Raw genomic sequence first — 21,790 nt, forward strand, 5'->3', positions numbered from 1 at the left:
CACACAGAGAGTCTGAGCACACAGTTCAATATGTGGATCTATTTCCCTTCCACTTAGTGTGACAAACGCTGCCTTCTGTCAATGTTCAGTTACAGCAGAAAATACCTCCCATGGACGTGACCTGAAGCAGCCGTTTGCTAACTGTCCAACAATCACTCCTTGGAATCCCTTTATGGTCCAAAAAAACCCATTTACAAATTAACCCTGCTTTAAAATAGATCGTTTTTATGTGCCCTTAATCACTCACTACTGTTTGCTAAATAGAAAGAGAATGCTGCAAGTTCCCCAAAGTAATTTAGCATTTTAAGTGTCCTTCAGGAAATGACTTTTTATTGTTTTCGGCGCCGTTTTGCTTTTTGCTGCCTGGGATTTTTCGGTTTAGGTTCAGATCAATGTCAGTGTGTCCTCCTCCTTCGCCCGGAGCCCAGGCGCTCCACAATCCCACTGACTGGCGTGCACAGCTGAGTGCACCATCCTCCTCCTTCTGCAGCTTATTTAATAATTGAAAGTCAGTCACCGTAGATGAAAGACAAAAAGAGGATAGCTATTATCATTCCGAGCTGAGCAAACGCTTTGATATGTCACGATGCATCCTTGTGTGAGCTTGATCTCTGTTGTGTCCAGATGCATGTGGGGATTGGGGGGGGGAGTCACCGCTGGGAAATTCGTGTTTACTCTGCAGTTACGGAATAATTTCAGGAGTAGCACTGAAGGTTAAAGGAAGTTAGTGGTGAAGTGGTTGTAAAATAGCCGTAAGCTAATGTATAAACACAGTTGCAGTTGTGTGTACAACATGGTGACAGTTGACAGGCAGGCTGCATGTAGGGAGCTGAAGGCAATTAAAACACAATCTAGGCGCCTTTCAGTTGCCATTAGCTGCCTAATGATGGTTGCATGACTTCACCGCACAAAGTAACCCGTAGAAAGTTTGAGTTTTACCCAGAAACTGTAGCATGTGTCTGCAGAATGAGGGTTTTGATACACTGTCGTCTGCTAGCGCCTGTTGACGGGGTTTGGGGGTTGCGTTCCTGTATGGTTTGGTTTCCATCTGCACAGGAAAGGCAACACAAGATGGGAGTGTGAAGCTCTTCGGTCTCCAGACTTTGTGAAAGTGAAGCTTTGTTTCCAGTCTGGAAAAACAACATTGTTTTTCTCTCTTTCTCTCATCCACTAAAGGAGAAACGGTGCACGCTCAGACTGTTGCAGCACCGCCTCGTGACCGATTCTTTGTTTTTCTGTGACAGGTGCCGAGAGGGATATCAGGGGATCCGCTGTGACCAGTTCCTGCCGAAGACGGACTCCATCTTGTCGGACCCGAGTAAGTTTTCAAACTCTCGTCACAAATCCTCCCTCACATATTTGATACAAAAGCAAACAGGAGGGAAATGAAAGGGGATCGCCATTGAGAGAAACTTCTGATCCCGGACAACTTTTGGAACGTTTACTTTGAGTTCTGCTAATCTGCAATAATGAAAGACGGGAGAATCAAATATTACAGACTGGCACCAGCATCTGGTCTTTGCTCTGCTGTGCAAGAGGAAAGTGAAATATTATTAAATAAGTCCAATATTTCCATGGATATCATTGTGAAAACACTCTTTTTGAAGGCCTTACTATAATCTGCTGTTTGTATGATATAGATAAAGTGATTTCAGTTGGAGTGTTGTTGTTTTTCTCCTTCGTGAAGCATGCGTGAAAGATTTAGGGTCTGTTTCCCAACTGTTCAGTGGCTCCTCTTGTAAAGACTTATCTTCTTTAGAAGATTGAATAGTGCCGGATTCTCCCACCTTAATGACCTGGGTAATTGCCTTTAAACTGGCTGCTTTTCCCTCAAATCCTCCATGAGCCTCAGTTATTAATTAAAAGAAACAACAAGATTGCTTTTTCTTGAAGCCCCAACGCCTCTTTAATGCATCGATACATGCAACTGAATGTGGATCCCTGAAGTATTTATCCATCACTTAAGGTTCTCTGAATACAGTCTCCTGATATATTAAATAATCTGTTGGTTCGAAGCATTCCAGCCTCGTTATGCGACCGTCCTCTGTTCTCACTGAATTCCATTTTAATTTTCTTCTTTCTCCTCCCATTTCTTTATCTCCCAAACACATGGCCCTCTCAATGCCACGCGCAAATTGTCTAAACTGCCATCCTTAGAGCCCATTATGACTATTCCATATCAACTTTTCTCTATCTCAATCTAAAATGTACTCGGCATTGTCACCAATGTGCAGTCGGTCTCACTATTTCATAAGCTCTAATAGCAGCATGTAAAAGAAATGAGATGGAAGAGAGGCTTGTTATTTTGTGGTTGTAATAGAAGAACAAAAGTAGTTCAATGCCAGGGAGAGAAGGTGCCAAAAAACTTGTAGATTAAATCTGGCAAACACAGCACCACTTTTATCACTTGCTCTCTGTTAATATCCTTTATTTCCAGACCATTAATTGAGTGTCAGTAATGAGGTTTTTAATTCCGAGCAAGTATTTGGGTGGCAGTCCTTGTTAGCGCAACAGTGGTGTTCAGCGAAGTGATACTCATCGTCTTGTTTGTACAGCAAACCCATTGACCCCAACCTGTTGGCAGCCAGGAGACGTCTTCATCAGCGTAAACAATGACGTTGTTCCTTCTGAAGATCCCATCATTAACTGAAGCAACGAGCTAACGACGAGCCTATTTTAGCAAGAAAAACATGTCACGTGACTGCTCGTCCGTGAGGAAAAATGAGAGTTGGCTGATTCCAGCTGAACCCCATCAAAATGCTTCCTTTCGGAGATCCTGTACTGGCTACAACTGTTAGCTTCACACGGTAGACTGGGGTGGTTAGGGTTGACTAATGTACGGTGCCTGAGAACCTAAGAACATTTCCAGGGAAGTGTAAACAACTGTAAGCAAAGGTATCTTCCATTGTGTGCATTAGATCATCGTGATTTGCTACCCGTGGATTAAATTGGCTAAGGCAGTCGGGAAACAACTTTTCTCGCTGCTGGTCTAGTTTAATTATTTAGATCTTCAGAGGGCATCAAACCCATTTCCAAGCTGCAGCCTGTGACTCTAAATAAATTCATTTGGCTGGTCTGAGTTCAGATGTCCTTACTTCAACGCTGTAAGCAATCTGCTGGGTTAGAAGAAATCCGCCCTACTTTCTCCACTCACGTATGGCTGGTTGAGGTTCCTGCTCTCTCTAGACTGAACTCTTTATTGCTCTTTATTGTCAAAACTTTTTTTTTTCATTAATATGAAAATGTTGTTTCTTTTCTCCCACTTAATCCGACGTCTACTGCCTACAAAAGTTGGTAAGTTAAAAAAAAACTGGAGAAGAAGAATGACTTAAGTTTGCTGCTTCGTCTCTCATCCCTCTTATAATCTTTTCACCGCATTACTCCTCGACTCCTTTGCTTGCAGCTCATCAAACCTCTAATTTCCCAGGTTGCCTCAGTGTCTTGTTCTGGCTCTTGCCTCTGTGTTGACACCCCCCCCCCCCCCCTCCAAATTTCCCTACTGATGGCCACCTCTCACCCCCATCTGTCTCTGGCTAACCTCCACCGTGCCATCCTTTCTTTGACACACATGAGCCCCGTGCCCAGCGTGTCCCCCAACACTAACTGGCGTGGATCTCAGACGGACTGAGGTTTGAATTGTGTCAACTCGAGAGAGAGAGAAAAAAAGGTTCAGCAGCAGGGCAGCGCATGCTGCCAAGGATCTTTTGGCATGTGGAAGTCTCCGAGGAGGAGACGTCAGAGGAAATTAGACACATCTTGGCACCTCAGAGGAGAAGAGTGTCATGACTTTCGTGGATTCGCAAACAGGAGAGTCGAAATCTGGAGTTATACACAGACTTTATAAGTCAGAGGTGCAAGTAAAGCGCCTCAGACAGAAACCCGAGCAGGTAAACTAACAGCAGGAATCTTGCAGCAAAGCTCGATATGTTCACATAAATCGAGAAAAAGACAAAGCGTCAACCTAAGAATCAGTTTTAACTCCACCTCATTATTTAGGTATGTTCATTTATTGTACGTCTGTAGTTTTTCCTTTAAAATGAATGAATATCTGGTTCTAGAATGGCTAAAACTGCATTTTTGTTCCTTTTCAAAGAGAAAGAAATTCAAAAGGTCAGCAGCTGGTCACACTGCCAATACACATCAAGGAATGTCACATTTTAAAGTTTTCTTCAATTAAATATGAAAAACTGCATTTTCTCAAGTATATTTACATTTTGAAAGCTTTTAAACTCAGTGCATAGAGCAACATTGAAGCAGAACAGAATTCCGAGGTTTCCACATGACTGCTGACATGCTTTTAGTTCTCAAAGTGCTAAAAAGCCCCACCAGGGTGTTTATCACCTGACGCTTTTAATGGGACGTGTTTAAGATCAGAGGGTTGTTTAGGTCGGCGCTGCATGTCTCCGAGAGCAACAAAGGCTTGTGACTGTCATCCTCGTGCGTATGTAGAAGAAGGAAGGCGCTTGTTGTCATGACAATTGTTGAGGTTGCTGATGTGGCAACCCAGTTGTCACATCCTCACAGGATCGGTTTCACAGGATCCAGCAGCATCCTGGAGCTGACAGAGTTGAACTCTGTTCTTTTGCACGGTGTTGTGTTGCTCTTCTGCACTCATCATCATCATCATCATCATTGACAGCCTCCGTGTCAACGTATTCTCTCACCTACAGTACCTGAATAGTGTGACAGCTGAGAGAGACCTTTAATCACTCCCATCTGGAATCGGTATGAAGTTAATTCAGACTCTTTCCATTTCATGGTGGGTAGTTTGGTTTGCACAGCCTGTAAATCCACAGAAATCGATATTCCTCTAATCAAATGTCACATCGGCTCTTGTCCCAAGTTTTAGAAAATCTGGCTTGCTCTTATGTTTATTTCACTCAATAAAAAGGGCAAACTCAAGGTTAGGAGGTGGCCAACCAGCCTGATATTAAATCTGGATTCTGATGAAAAGCAGATAAAGCTCAAGCTGGAGGTGGGAGACTAAATAGATCTGTTCATGCCGAAGAAATTTATGAAGGTTTCCACATTTCTGTATGAAGCAACTGCATGAAGTGGAATAGAAGTGGCTTTGAAAGGGGGTTAAAAGAACCTGGTCCTTGGTTTTAGTGTTGTTGTCATTCTATGGGTGACAGAAAGAGCTAACTCAATGAGAAGTGTCTCCACCAGGGTTCCTTGGATGTTTGTGGCTCTGAAGAGGAGATAATGGCCTTTCTTTAACACCCACCGATGACACTGAATCCCTTTTAGTCCTGGATCGACACCGTGCTCTTCATAACATCAGAAACAACACTTTCTGCTCTGTGTTGAGGATCTTTCTTGCATAGAAAGAACAACATTTCTTCATGGCTAAACATTTATTCATCCATTTTGTTGCAAAATTACATTAAAGAAATCCACAAGCTGCTACGTTACTCTACAGTATTAAATCATTACATTGTAAATTCTGATAACTGAGCTTTACTCCTGAGCCTGTTGATGACTCCAATAACAGTAATTTATTACTTTCTTACAGTTGAACTATTCAAGAATTTTACTTTTATGACTCTAGTGTGACATAAAACAGGATTCAGTGATAAAAGCCCAACTAAGTGGAGCATTTCAAGTAGCATGACTGTCACAGAAAGCATTTATTTACAACCATTTATCCATTTCCTTTGACGTCCTGAACTCTAATACCGTACATAAACGTGCAGTGTTAAAATACACTTTATTACATGTTCAGGCTTTGGAAGAATGCCTGTGATATCCAGATTCATACTGACTTTAAACGCTGTTCTACTCGGTAAAGCTGCTATAACGCAGCTGAACAATTTATAATCACAGTGACACCAGAGGTGTTGTGTCTCATCAGGTTTATCTACCGTTGCCAAAAAAAAAAAAGCCACTTTTCCTCAGGTGTGGTTCAGGTGTGAAATTAGTTTAGTTCGCAATTTTATGGCCCAATTGCAAGGTCACAGTCGTCATCAACCACAACCACGCTAAACTTCCAACCAATCACACAATAGTCTTTGGACATGAGACATGTTGCTGTTTCAGGGCTAATAAAGACACGGTGGATGATCACAGAAAGTAAGCTAGCCAGGAAAATGCACAAAGTTGGGACTGGGGTACCTTCCAAGACAACTCCCAAAGGATAACTGCCATGATGGTGAAGAGCGGGCATGATGGGTGATGTAGTTTTGGGCACTCCAGCGCTTGAGGTTACCGTGAAGTCTGAATTGTCCCTGCTGGAGCGACCAGCATGGTGCAGCAGGTGGAGACCCGGCTCTACATCAGAAGTGACCTTAAGATGCATCAAATTATTGCATACTGGTCAACAGATTGAACAGATTAAAATTTTTAAATAAACTAAACTAAAAGATTTCCACCCATGGCTTCGCAGCTGGGTTGCTTTCTGAATTCCTCTGTGAGAGACCGAAGCAGATGGCGTTATATTGCTCTCTAAAATCATATTGCTTCTGTTGTAGGTGAACTCGGTGACAAATACTAAACTGACTGTTGCATTAGAGCTTAATGGACACTGATTGCTGGGCTGTATTTACCTGACTATGGATGAGGACAGCAGGCAATCAAAAAAAAGAGGGAGGGGGGAAAAGGACAAATTCATATTGATTGCAGTAATTTATCCAGTGTACACCCCTGCGTGACTTGGCTTTCTCTAGATATTTATACATTTGACTGGCAAATGTTTGGGGCGGAATATTAAAAACAATAACTCTCGCATCCCCTCCCGGCGCCGCATGACATTCCTGCTTTTTCACTGCGCTCTTCCCGACCCGCGTCTGATCGAGACTTTAGATTTCGCCGCTCACATACTCGCCCTAATGGATGTGGAAAGCCCAATTTATGGTGAAGTATGAGTCTTGTCAGCTGGTGCTTAGTGAGGAATATGGCAGTGGGATGCAGATTATCCCGGAGCAGTGCAGACTGCTGTGCCCACTGCCTGCGCCCACCCTCCAGTCACAGGTCATTAAACATGGCAAGACGATTGTGCCGGCTTGTCTCACATTACCGCTTTGCTTGCTTTATCTATTTTTCACATTTGTCCGACGTTTCCTTGTCTTTTTGTCCTTTGCGAAGTAAACAATCTCCCTCTTTTTTTTTTTTTTTTACTATATTTCCATTTTTGTGCCATTAACATTATCACTTGGCCTTAATTTGTTACCTCGACCTCCGCGTTTATTGCCTGGTGCCACTCACTGCACATAAAATTCCAGTTTGTTTAACTTTGCTGACATTTACTTACACAGATACAGAATCAAATGAAGGCCTAATACCAAACGCAGTGAGCTAAAGGACTGTGACAACATGCTATCAGGGCAGGTGGGAACTCACAGTATATCCTTTTCAGAGGTGAGTGAGGGAGACAGTGGAGCTTAATAGCTTGAAATTGCCCATTTGAAATGTTTTTTTAATGGTGCTGATCTCGAGCTCATCCAACTGACTGAGCTGAGTCACTGTCTGTCAATGTGATGACGGTGCAGATGATGGGAGCGATGGGACATTTCAAATGTTGTCTTGCTGCTTCTTCCCACACACCTATTGTCTCTATAATCTCAGCATTCAGAGCAGGAATCACTGGGCTGCACATCACATTTTAGAAATGCCAACAGTAGCACTGAGGCAAAATAGACTCCTTTGTTGTTATTAAAGAGGGAAAGTTAAGAACAAATAAATCCTTAATAATCACGATTCAATGATATATCTAGTAGGTATCATGAAGTGCCCAAGCCTTTTTCTCTAATATCCATCCCAACTTTACGTGTCTCACAATCACGCGCCCGTCTACCCTTCAGCTCTGAATACAGATGAGCGTCTTGTATCTCAATCCGTTGCTTTGGCTTTTCTCTACCTCCATCCAGACCCTCTCCAGGACCTTTGGTCATTAAATCTCTGAGAACAAGAGCGCCGATCAAGGATCACAGCTCAGGTCGCGTGCCCAAATGAAAGTGTAGCAAAGGAAGAGAGACCCCAGTCCTGTGCAGCTAGGAGCTAAAAATAACTCTGCTATTCTGAGATTACCTTTCACCCCCTCTCACTTCCCCTTATTGGATTTGTTGACCCTTTAACAGGCAATTTAACTGGTACCATAAAAGAATCCAAATGGCTAAACCAATTCCTACAATCCTGAAGCGCTGGGATGGAGATGAAATAGGCTTTTATCCCACCACTGGTTTTGACACGATAACCGAAAATGAACATTGTCAATGACAGGGGCCAATTCAGTGCTGGTCAACCAGAGTCAAGATGCTGCTTTTATATGAGAAAATATAGGCTAAATGGAATATAGCCTCAAAAATTGCTTGCACTCTCAGGTCAGGGTGGCTCATAAAAAACTGATCTGTTCGGCACTTTGGTTTTTCTCTGCATTGATTTCATTGTAATGTAATTATTATGTATTATACTAAAACATTAACACGCAAAAATAAATGTGCACAAATGAGCGACAGAATCCAATTATCAGTTGATGATAAATGCTGACCCCAGGTACTGACCGGGCTTCCTGTCATCCATCCATTTATCCCCCACCCATCTGGGATCAAGTCATGGTCCCTCCAACCAGAACATCCCACCAGAAAATCCCATTTCTCCATTCACCAGTGGTCCCGTTGCCATGTCTACGCTTGGCAAATCTGCCCACCCGTCCTTCATGTGTCACGACCCCAGACTTGTGAGGATGAACATGAAAAGTTAATGAAGAACGAAAGAGCTGCAACCTGGAGAATCTAGCCCCCTTTGATGCGGGACTGATCATTTGGGCGGACGTTGGTGAGAAACACAGCGAAGAGGCTGACGGGCAGCATGACAGCAGCAGTGGAGAGACAGTAATGAGTCTGATGTGAATTGTGCACATGACAAGCGGCCTGTCCTGCTGAGTTATTACTCTGCCTGTCACCGTCCAGACCACTCCCGGGTTCAGAGAACCTTCCAGAGCCGCTCGCCATAACCCTTCATATCGTTCATCAGAATGACACCGAAGTCTCTCTTGACATGTCCTGCCCATCTCAGGTCCTTCTTCATTTCAGTGCATTTGGAAGCAGTTTATTATTCTTAACCCTCCTCCTCCCTTACTTGCCGGGCGAGCCACCCTTCTCTCCGTCTCTCTCCGCCGCCACGCTTTTTAAAAAGCCCTCCAGGCGTCACTGAGTCACCGAGTGACCGTCCTCTGCTGCGTCTAAAAGCTTCCCGGCTTTCTTGTGACATTTCTTTATGTCAACCATTGGGGTCATGTTAAGAGTTTAATGACTTCACAGGCACGTCAACCCTTAGATAACACAAGTTTGAATGATCGGTTCTGTTTTTTGCTCTTTCACAGGGAAAAGATGATATAATAAAATGTTTGTGATGTATATAAATGATGACCTACTGATTGACCGTTGAGCTGCAATTTATATGGAGAGTAATAGGCATGAAATACCACAGCAGAATGAATTAATCTCTTTGACAAATCGCTTTCATTACAGAGAAAGCCCATGAAACCAGCATTTTTGGAATCGCACCGAGGAAGTGACCGAAAGACCCGCTCATGTAAACATGGTCAGCAGATGAAGATTTTAAAGATAAACTCCAGCTTGACTAAAAGTTTGCTCGAAAAACCGCATTCAATCACGTGTGAACGGCAACTGGAGTGGAGCAAAAAGCATCATTTTGGCCATGACTTTCAAAGGGAAATCATTTGCGTGACTCATTTTACTGGCTGGAGCGTCGGTGCAGCAGAATGTAAATGTCTTCACATCACATTACATTTTCTGAATAGCGCGGGCAAGTTTTGGCCTTGGAGACGAGGGAATTCTCTCCGGGCCGGAGGTTCTTCCAAATGGGTTTATGTTGCCTGTAGCCGCGGAAGCTCATTCCTGCTATGTGCTTTTAAATACCATTTTGGTGCTTATAGTAGAAGTCGGTGCATCAGTGCAGCATACTTACATTTATTAATACCTGTTACGTATTACACTGTACTCTCGTACAGGACATGCTGTTAATAACACTCGCACAGAACAAACTAAATGTAGCAGAAGAGTTGTTCTGAGAGATGCACACCTAATGATAATTGACAGCACCCGTAGGTGCTCCCATGGTAACTCAGAAGTTGTCGCTCACTATTTCTGCCTTTATTTCCCCTCTGTTGAACAGCACCGATGGTGTTGTGATGAAGGACGTGTAGCACCATTAAATAATTCTGAAGCCTGAAATATAATGTAAGGCTCGGTATAATTTGATCCGTCTATTAACTTTTCATTAAAATTGTGCATCTGTGGAAAACTGAAATCAAACTTTTTGGTCAACTTGTGCGCTGCAGTTTCAAACAAACCCAAATTCTCGACTTGATTTTTAATCACTTTTATAATTCGCCGCTGGCTCTGCACAGCAGATTTCACGCGCAACGGTGTCAACAGCAGCAAAAGCATCACCAAGTTAAAGTCTGTCCTTGTGCTGCAACTAAAGGTTCGATTCATTTTTCTGCCTCGTAATTTCAAATTTCAACAAAGCACTCAAATATTTTAAGCTAAAAGAGAAAGTTAAACATAAAAATACATATTCTAATGCGTAATTACGATACAGGGATGCAGCTGATTAAAGTTGCACCTCAAAGTTGTGTTGTCACTTAAAACAACCCCAGAAAATGTGAAACTGCACATTCTTTATGAAAGCTGCGATGATGAAAAGTTGCAGCACAAAAGAGAATATTAAAGAGAGCAAAGAGGAGAAAACTCCAAAAACTATATATATGGGATAAAAGCGAGGTTCTAATAAGCCGCCGTTCAATGCTGCGAAAAGGAAAAACCAAGTTGATACTTTTGCATGTATTTGCATTGCACGTTTGACATGTGTATATCAATTCAAACCACTCTAACACTTTCCTGCTGCAATTTGTTCACTATTATCAGAGACGCGAGCGCAGCACACGCCTGTTCCAGTAATCAAGGTTAAATTGGCCTGTTATGGCTCCTTCTGCTCTGCGTTTCACCCTTTGCATCAGTCTTGATAAAGATCCTTAAGCACTTGATCAGAGCTCCACTTTCTGATGCAAAATCCTCTTTTTCTGCAGCTTTGTTGCTGCGGAGGACGAGACGTTATCAGGCGAATAATTATGGTTGACGCGTTATCAACCCTGTATTTATTTATTTATTTATTTATTTGCTGTTTGTGTTGCAGTGTTTCAGACTTTGGCACTTTGCTTCTCGGCTGCTGCACCAAGACAATTTCCCCCAATATGACGAGCAGCTGCAGTTCAATTGTTGAGTTGGGAATCGATAAAATCGACCGCCCCATTCAGGATGCGCGTTAACATGGCCGCATGAACGCCGCACGTCCCCACAATTACAGAAAAACCCCACCGAAGACAAAAGAGTCAGCAGAACTGTTCTGAGGGATGCACTCAGTTTTGTTTCTCTCCTTGTTCCTCTGTCTGGTTCAATCGGATGTTTTTTTTGACTCAGTGAAGAGTAAAGCAGCATCTGAAGGATTCTTTAGGACAGGGAATATCATCTTATTTACTCACATCAGTAGAGCTGAAGCTTTACATTTGAGCCGCTCGAAGGCGACTTGGGGTTTCCTTTTCTAATGTAGGACTGTAATAAATGTGTTTTCATCAATGCCTTTTCCATTAATATTCCTAATCGGGCTCGTTGGGGTGCTAGAGAAAACTACCTGGAGAAAACCCACACGGGATGAGGAGAATATACAAACTTGGCAAACTCCAATCAAGAACTTTCTTGCTGCGCCAACCACCACTTATTTATTACTTGGATCACTGAGGGTTCTCGTGACAATTTGAAAAAAATATCTATCCTCTTCCTACATTTGCAGTTCTGCTGTGTAATGTCTTCAGAGGCAGCTGTAATAAAGCCATATCTGATCTTTAGGAGGGGGCTACAAGAGCTTCCGGAGCTACAAACAATTAATTCACTTACATCCAACATGGCCAGTAGCTGCTAATGTGGAAAATACGTCTCCACAAATAAAAATGACCCTGGCTTTATTTGACTGCCGTGACTCGGAGTTTATTTCAAAAGCGGCAACTCTGGTTCTTACGTCGCCATAGCAACTGCTGAAGGCAAGACAAAGCCAGAAGGAATACAGTGATGGGAAAAGAAAGAAAATGGTTAAAGAAATATGACATTCAAATGAAACAATGGCTGAGACAGGCGTCAGCAAACTATGGAGCGATCTCAAGACGTCTTTACGTAAGCGGAGTTGAATGCAAGAATTTCCTCATTAGATGGCTGTGGATGAGCCATCAGCCTCTGTTCAGAGTGGCTTTCATTTGTCTCGCAGCTCTTAGCAGCTACCTGCTCTTAACTCTCACCCTTTAACTGTTGCACATTTGTTAATATAGCTCCAGTTTGTCTCCTCACCATGTTAATATAGCGCCCGTTCGATCAAGGACAGAATAAGAAACCTTCCTCTCCCCGCCTTCCTGAGTTGTTGGAGTTCTACTGCCTGGCAACTAGATAGTGCAGCTCCGCACTCGCAGATACGTGAAGAGCAGAGAAAATAATCCCGCTCATCAAAGAGAAACCAGCCGAACCGCAGGCGGTGTCAGATTCAGCTGATCCCTGTGCAGGTTTTTCCAAACTGTAGGATCTTCAGGAAAAGAGCAACCTCATTACTAAAATTTCAGTCAAAACCGAAACGCTTGTAGCAGCATTTTAATGCACCAGAGGGATCATTTTTACCGTCTGATGAGGCAATTAAGGGCTCATCCTGGTCCAGGCTTTAGCCTCGATGGACGGCGTCCGCCTAAAATCCAGATTACAAAAATTTGACAGAATTTAAGTCATTTATACTTTGTCAATACTGATTATGTAAATAATAATCATCATCATCACGGCAAAATCCAAAAACTCCCATTTTCCCGAGAGCAACCGAGTCAGGCGGAGGAACTCTCGACTCTCTGAGCCTCAAGATTTTCGAGACTTATTCGTTCTGATTTTCATCAAAGCTAAATTGCAGACAATTTGACGCAATCATTCAGTTTTCCCTCCACTCCTCGAGAGCCGGGATCTGCCAACATATCAATTTATTCCCTGCTCTCTATAGAGTGTTCTGTTGTAATTGGAAGTAGCTTGTAGTGTGCCCTTTGTTCCGCACGCACGGTAAGAGAAGCCATCAGTGGGACAGCTTGAATTCAGACAGGAAGACGACGATGTGCGCGGGACGCGCTCGCTCACTCGCTGCCGTCTGTGGGATGCTTCGTTTTGTTTGTGGCACCACGTTGGTGTCCTCTCCTCAAGGTCAAACTTGAGCCAATGGCCTCAGAATGTTTCCAGCACTAGGTTCAACTTAATCGGCGACTGCTGGTCGCTGTGAGGACAGAACTCCATCTGAAAGTGGCAAATGCTGTGTTTTGTGAAGCTGCACAGCGGTTTGTCAGTGTGAGGCTCCCTCCTCCTCACCATGTGTGGGTCCAGAGGGAGTGGAAGCAGGGCGACAGGCTGCCTGCCACCTGCCTCAGCCCCAGCCTGCACAGGCACACACACACACCCCAAATGTGTATTATTCTACTTGGCATGACGACTGGAAACATGAGTCAGATTTGACAAGGCCTTTTCATCATTCTGAGAATATTCTAATGGCCCTTTACAAATATATGAATAATCCAACATACTCATGTTGGAAAATCAAAGCTTCCGTCGGGGAATTTTGGTACCAGGTGGGGCATCATTAAAAACCTTTAACATCCAACATTTGCATGATGGGTAAAGCCCATGCTTATGTGTTAAACACTTTGAGCCTAATGACCCTGGATGGGATCAACGAGTGACACAAACGTGGGTTTCCAGCCATTACAGGAAGCATCTAGGAGAAATGTCTCATCAACGCTCATTCTTGTCCAATACAGTCACTCTCTTCATGGTCAGCTGGACACAGCGACCGTGTGCTGTTGGGTCCACATTTATTTTTCTGTCTTTTTGGGTCGCCTCCCAGCCGGTGTCTTGACTCATCCTCCGAGCACATTTAACATGTGACACCATCCCTCCATCTTAAGCGGTTTACAGAAGCTGGAGTGTATAGATCTGGAGTATGGGTCGGCCCGGTGGGAGCTGGAGCTCATATCCTGACAGTGTTACTGTTGATATATGCTCTGCCCAGAAAGCTGCAGAGAAAATCAAATCCGCCCCTTTGGTAGCTTTAGTGCCAGGCTCCTCTCATTGCACCAAATGGAAAATGTAGTTTGTTGGCCTGACTGTAGCAGCACCTGCAGCTCCAGAAGCAGAACATTTGGTGTCTCTTTAAAGGTCAGCGGGGTCACTAGAGTATCCACCAGAAGCGACATGCATTGAGCCATTTAAATTGCAATAGAAATATAGCTTCATGTTAATTGGAAGACGTTCACAATTGGGGGGATAAAACACAGATAATTACTTAACATGTTCTCAGCCTCTTGTGCAACAGCCGTTAGGTTGCACAAAACAGTCGTCGAAGGCATTTTTCAAAGCATGATTTCTTTAAAGAATATGACAATATATCCAATTTTGCCTCAATTTCAACCTCGTGTGTAAATATAGGTAGTACACACACACCATCACACAGCATCAGTCATTTTTGAGGGTGGCACTGGTCAGGGGCTCACGGCTGCAGTGGGAAATGATCTGCTGACACAAGATCACGTAAAAAGATTAGGGGCTGATCGGAGGAGCTCGGTGACTCTGGCGGGGACCAGGGGCCGCTCCGGAGAGAGTCACAGGGAAAACAGGTTTACCTTTTCAGCCATAGGTGAGACGGATGTTTCCATTTAGTCGCACGCCGTTTGTCAGAAATGTCGTTCAAATGTCAGCTCTGGCTTTTCTCTGCAGCAGTTAATACCTCCGTGATTTGGCCTGAAAGTTGGACTCTCGGAGATGGACGGACAGACGGACGGGTCAAACCTGTCCTGGTCAAATCGGCGAAACTGTTGCTTTCCGTTAATATCTTGCAACTTCAGCGTTTCTCCATTTCTGCTGACAACAACAGCAGCTTAATTGGACTGAACCAAGTGCTGCTCCAGGGGTGTTGGTCCGACTCACTAAGGTGGTGGGATAAACCCACCGTAGACACACATCATGATTTCATTCAGATGTAGCCAGGCCGTCATATCTCCATCTGGATTCCCAGATATCAACCTTGAGAACGCGCTCATCAATCAGGATGATTAAAAACAACAGAAAGGGGCCACGCGGATTGGGTCAAGGTCGAGGAGTAGAGCGAGCGTGTGAGGCCACGTGCGCCTCCGCGTGTCGTTCCGTGTGTCATGACTGACCAGCGCGTGGCGTCTGACTCCATGTGACACCGGCCGAAGCGGCGAGGCAGCGGTCTACATGAAGGAGGGCCAAAACTCAGCGAGCATGTGAATACGCGCTGTGACACAATGCTTACGTGCACTGTTGTTAACAATAACTTTGTTTTTGCTCTCTCCCCCCACCCTTCCGCTGAAACGACAGATCACTTGGGCATCGAGTTCATGGGTAAGCAATCTTTTGTCATCTTCCATCTGCATGAACCAAGACTTATCTATCTATCTATCTATCTATCTATCTATCTATCTATCTATCTATCTATCTATCTATCTATCTATCTATCTATCTATCTATCTATCTATCTATCTGCTCTCTACTGTACTGTATTTACTTCCTGCACCATCCCTTTCTTTCTTTCTTCTTTCTTTCTACCAAATGTGCTTGGCATTAACACGTGCGCGTGTATATATGGCACATGCATGGCACACGCTCAACAGCGTGTGTTGGGGTTGTTTTTTTTTCTTTAACAAAGGCAAGATTTTCCCTCAACAGCATGCTGAGCAGGGTGGACGCCAGTGGCTCCTCCACACGTCGCCAAGCCTCCACTCTGCTGGTCTTGGCTCTAATCACAAGCTCGGCATCAGGCATCGTAGCTATTAACGAGGTAGCATGTTGTTAGGCTGTTGTTATCCCACCCTTACGTTGCCATGCTTATAGACATGTTATTAAAGACTCGGATTATTGGGAAATGGCCTTCCCACGCTTTGACACGACTGCCACTGTAAAAAAAAAAAAAAGAAAGAAGAAAGAAAGAAAGAAACAGGTGGTGGGGGCCTTCTATTTTCATTTGGGAAACAAAGAGAAGCCCCTTTTTTTGTTAAAACTTGCTGAGCCTCTGCAAACCTGACAGAGACAGGTGATATGTTTAGCAGACCAATTTTGCGGGTTTTCCCATTCAGGCATATGCAGGTTTTATGCCTCGTCAACACTGTTCAGGCTGTACATTTCGTTGCCTCGCTGATGTCCCTCCAGCTCTCATCTGTCCCCACAGTCCATGCAGATGGATTGACACATCTCAGATGTGGGACCACTATTACACATGCATCAGAGTTGTTTATCCTTTCTCAAATTTGGGGTAATTTCAAAGTTTACTCTGCTAGCATGTCATAAGAAGTTGCAAATACGTTAGCATTGAGTGGTATGTAACGCGCGGTGGTAAGAGCAGAACGGTCACTCTCACAGTGACAGATTCCATCAAACATCTAGCTGCACAGCACTTAAGGGACTGCTGCGTGCCCACTGTAAATTGGGTCATCTCCTTTGTAAGAGGTAATTAAAGTGTTCCCTTGCTAGTGTGAAGCTGTTGTCAAAAGCAAGCTTGTGCAGCGGGAGCCTGGCTGAGCTCAAGTCGGCTAACAACAATGTTTTGGCTTTTACGAGTTCACAAATAGCCTGTTATTAATGGATAAATCTTAATACTTGGTGTCTTTAAATGTTTTAATTAGAGTCAGGATCTTTTGGAAGGGTAAAAGAAAAAAAATGTCATCGGGGTGAAATTACTTTGGCTAATGTTGCTTAAAATTACATCCATTTCAAAACAAGATGAATTCTCCTGGGAAATATAATTTATCTAATGGGACAAATTACCCAGGTGGGATGGTGTTCAGCAAAAGCCTTTTGTGTGAGCGTGCCAATAAATTTTCAACATCACCAAATAGTGTGAAGTTCTTCCTCTATTTGCAGCATGTGTGACTGCACTTGTTTTCATTCTCCGATGATCTGGTCATTATGATAAAGGTTAAAGTGTTTTCTAACTGTGCCCTTTATGGAAACACTTCATTTTTGGACCATGTGAAGCCCGTTATAGACACTATTTAATATTATCAGATCTTATTTTTGGAATATTTCGAAATAGAAATAGTTGTAATGGTCACCAATGATGACAAATGGTGATCTTAATATTTGTCATGAAAAAAGATTCAATTCAGCCATAAACATGTGCCAAAAAGTGGAGACGCACAGTTACAAAGAAAAAAAAGTGGTTGGAATGTTTCTACCATGAAACAGATCATATTCAACCATTCTTAGATTCCACATTTGTCTTAATGTATTTTTTAAACTGCTTGGCAAAAAGAGAACTTTCAATTCAAATTCTTGGCTGAGCGTTACTGTCCCCAAGACACGGTCTCAAAACTCCAATTTTAACAAAGAACAATGTTTAAACTCACTGTGCTTTCATTAATCAGGCTCCAGGCTGAGAGGAAAATTAATTTAAACACAGGGATCCTCCTCCTGAAGACAGAGGCATGTGTTGTGCACTTTATTTGAGATGCAAAATGCAACGTGCAACACAGAAGGAAACCAAGACCCAACTGTATCACCTCTGACTACCAGCTAGCTACCAGCTAACAAAGGGGGTCATGGGAAGACTAGCGTGAAAAAATCAAGAGAACAAGGCAGAAAGAGTTTTGACTTTTCAGAAAACCAAAGAAAGAAATGCCTCACCCACCCAAAGCTAATCCATATTTAAACAGGCAAATAAAGCCATCTGAGTAATAGAGGAAAGAGCCATGACCAGCCAAGAGAGCATGCTTACTCTAGCGCAGACGGCCTGCATAAATAAATGTTTTATCCTCCATCAGCAGTCTGCGCAGAACATGAAAAGTCTAATGCTGGAAATCCCATCTCACTCCGTCTCCGTCCTCTCATCTCTCCTCTGCTCGTTATATCTTTTCAAAGGTCCGCCGTCTTTGCCGACCGTGTTTGAGACTCACATTTACATCCCTTAAAAGGAACAAAAAATGGAGAAACCATAGTGAAATGAGAAAATTTCCCCCGTCTCTCTGGACAACAGACTGACAAAGAGTCACAATGATTTCAAGCTGAACCGGGACGCGGCAGTCATGTTTTACCTCTGATGGGCACAAACACGCCGTTATTGTATGGCTCATTGATCCCAGATAAATAAACTGCCAGTGAACATTCAATGTGACCCACATCAAACTGGAGGGCAGAGTCAATTGGTGAGTGTACAAATATTGAATTTATTAAATCCTAATATCACCAGCAGACCATAACAAGGTCTGAATCTGCCAGCAACCCGTGGGACATCCAGTCAAATCACTCATATTGAGGAGCAGCTTTGGAGATCTGGTGTACCCAGACCCCCCCCCCCCCCCCCCCCCCCATCAGGGGAGAACAGGCAAACTCTGTCCCTGCTCTCCTGAGTTACCACATGCTCCTATTTACCGGCTCCACCGCATGGTGATGGTGCACAGTGGTGCCCCCCTTCCTTGATTTAGCAGAATCCAATCTGCTGTATGTATGTTAACATGTCCCCTGCAGTGCACACTCAGACCCACCATGGGGGGCGCTCAGAAACACACTGTCAAAATGTCACCTCAGTCTGGGGCCGATCGTAAATCATCTCCGCGTACGTCTCCGTCACAGGAGCCTTAACTGCAATTCAGAAAAGCGGCACTATGTTATTATATACACGCAAGATGTTGCAATAATGCTGCGGCTGCTGTAAAATAAGACTTTTGGGCTGTAGGAACGCTGAGCTTCGGCGGCTGAAGGCCGAAATAAATACAAACTGCGGCCCAAAGAATAAACATGTGCGTTTCACATCCCTTCCCTGGAGCTGTATGATTTATTCACATTCATACTGTGGCGCATGCAGGAGGGGTGTCCTAACAAGGACGTGGGAGGGCAGGGGGAGAAGATGAAGAAGTTCTTGACCTTGGCCGTATATTTATTATTGGCCTCACACCAAGCACGCTCCGTGCATATATAGCATCCACGTATGGCTGCGTGTGATAGATTGAACTTTTGCACCCTAATGGCAGCGACCATCGCGTGCAACCATGTAGGTAAATCTACAGAATTCTGATGCGATGAACAATGAAAAGCACAGCGCGCGCTCAGTGAGAGAATCAACCCTGCTGGGTTTGGATTATGGCAGCTTTGGCTCGCCTCATGAGGAATTCAAATGAGGATTCAAGTGAGTAAAACAGGCTTTCTGCTCTCTTGTGTGGCTGTCTGTGAAGAAGATGCAGGCGCATCTGCGCGGCTCCCATTTCCTGTTTTTCCCTCCATCCTCTGTGTGTTCCCTGCAGCTGACCTGCATCCAGAGGAACCTCCCCCAAATCTCTCTAATAGTGTAATTATAACAAACCAATGTGATGACTCAGGCTGATTAGCGCTATCATAACAACGCTGGCCCAAACATAATCTAGACGAGAGAGGGAGAGAAACAGAGACTAAAGAGAGGACGAGCTGCACCAACAACACAAGTACAACATAATGGGCTGGTGGTTGTGACATAATATATGTGATTACGCAATATCTGTGTGGGCTAAAGGCTACAACAGTGGGTCTGTGTTGACAGAATCCAGGTTTTAAGCTCTGTTTTCTTTAAGTGTATAAAAACTGGGGGGGGAGGGGGCCTTGAGCTGGGCTGGGCATTCAGGAAAATCATCTCCATGTGATTATTTCTCTCAGTGTCAGAACTCCCTGGCCGGGCCTCGCTAAATAACACCTGATTGATGACCTTTTAGTGTATCTGGAGGCAATTATGATTTACTTGTTCTTAGAAACAAGACCGCTCCCATTTTTCTCCGCTAATGGCGTCCACGCGCTCCATAACTCTTTCTCCCTCCATGTGTTGGGGCTCCATTACACACGGCATCCATTTTGAAATCAGCGCAGGACCATCACCATGCGCTGGAGCCGGTAAATGGGAGCATGTGGTAACTAAGGAGAGCAGATGTTGCTGCAGTACACGTCTTCTGCACGGAGTTTCAGCTGTTCTTATTAAGGACGGTTTGGATTTCTCATCACTGAGTAATTAGATTGAAACCGGAAGCGTTCTGCGAGGCAGACGCAACACAATGCCTGTGAGAGCTGTTACAGCTGATGATTTAAAATGGTGGTTTGGGCGCTGCAGAAGAGTAATATTAGAAATTAAAACTGAATTACTACAGGCCTCAAAACAGGGTTTAGGGCTCTAGCATGGCAGGGAATTAATTTTGAAATATTTTTTGGCTGGTTGAATTACTCATGGTGGAATTTCATACATGGATACACACTGAAGTTGGAATAAAAGCCGTTCTCTTGTGTCCTTTCTGTGCCCCCGTACACAGTTGCCGACACCTACGGGAAGAATCAAATATTACGATATTAACGCTCGCCTCTCTTTGGGCTCCCCGCAGAGAGCAAAGAGGTGTACAAGAGACAGGTGCTGTCCATCACATCCATCGCCGTGACGATCAGCCTTCTGGGGACCGTGTGTATGGCCCTCTACTGCCGCAGCAAGTAAGGAATCATACACGCATGTTCCGATGAAAATATAAATATCAATTACCAGACAGGTTTAGAACCATAACAATCATGTGGGCATGCAAACATATAGCTTTGATTTCTCTTTAATGTTATTTTCTATTTATTGTTTTCATTCTATTTGTGACTTTCCATTTTATTGCTCATGTAGCCTTCATTCCCAATGCTGTTTAAATATTTACTCCTCCAATGTTTCAATCACTTAAACGTGCTTTTACAACTGTAGGACTGGACATTTATGCACGACATGAAAATATTCGTGACTAACAGATGGAAAGAACATTCCATCTATTTTTTACCCAGATCTTTGTTGCCTTAATTTTTCCAGTCATGCAATGTTCTTAATTTGACGGGTAAATTAGCTGCAATGACAAGTAATTTTGTCCCGGCTATCAGTTTTCCTGATTCCATTTAAACCGCAAGACGCTCCAATGAACTTTCAAAACTTACTTTGACGATAAAATTGGTGACTAAATCTGCCATAAGACCGAAGTAAGCAAGAAATGATGGAAGCTGGTAATGAGCCCAGTTGGGTGTGGGCTGAGAAAATACCCACAGGAGACATTTTGTTAATTTAAGTCCAGAAAAAAGTGTTAGGGCATCGGACATTTTGAGTGAACTCCCAGACAGGATATTTGCAACAAATTGTATATCTCATTATGTGCACACACACACATTTTCCTGGGCCTATTATAGCCCAAAGATCAGCTGGTGTGGCTGCTCCACTACGCCTCCATATCTTTTCTGCATATTTATTTCTGCAGTATACACTTATTAATCTAATAAATATGGATAGGCCAACATCCATTCCTGCCTCCAAGAGCTTCCTCCTATGCAGGGATTCTATTTTTCTCCTGGGAATGATCAGAATGTAATGGCAGCCAGTGGTTCAGGCTGTAGGGACCGGTGGGCTGTGATGGATTGGGCTGTGAGTCTGTAGGTTTCTCTCAGCAATATGGTGTTGTGAGTTAGTGAGTGAGCAGCCTGACAACAAGGATAATCAAATCCAGACATGATGGACAAGATCCTTCAGTGGATCTGTAATAGAGCCGGGGGACAGGACAGTGCGTTCAGGGAGATGTAGGCACATCAGGAGGAAAGGCTCGTACAACTCTGAGCATTTCCTGATCTCGCCTCATCGTTGGCTTTTAAAGCTACAGATTGATATAAGATCGGGTGTTGTTTCTCTGCTTCCCACCCCCTCCCTGCAGAAACGGCCACCAGGCACG

General features: G+C 43.8%; 1 protein-coding gene across 2 annotated transcripts in view; it reads left to right on the top strand.

Moving 5' to 3' along the window:
• Positions 1-21,790, top strand: part of LOC130533539 (pro-neuregulin-3, membrane-bound isoform) — a 178,176-nt gene that overhangs the window by 142,506 nt on the left and 13,880 nt on the right. For both annotated transcript variants that reach the window (XM_057047043.1, XM_057047044.1), the window contains 3 exons: positions 1,245-1,318; positions 15,426-15,449; positions 20,435-20,537. In XM_057047043.1, the coding sequence (XP_056903023.1) occupies positions 1,245-1,318; positions 15,426-15,449; positions 20,435-20,537 (201 nt within the window). The remainder of the gene's footprint in view (positions 1-1,244; positions 1,319-15,425; positions 15,450-20,434; positions 20,538-21,790) is intronic.

The sequence above is a fragment of the Takifugu flavidus genome, chromosome 11, assembly GCF_003711565.1.
Source record: "Takifugu flavidus isolate HTHZ2018 chromosome 11, ASM371156v2, whole genome shotgun sequence".
In the NCBI taxonomy this organism is placed as follows: Eukaryota; Metazoa; Chordata; class Actinopteri; order Tetraodontiformes; family Tetraodontidae; genus Takifugu; species Takifugu flavidus.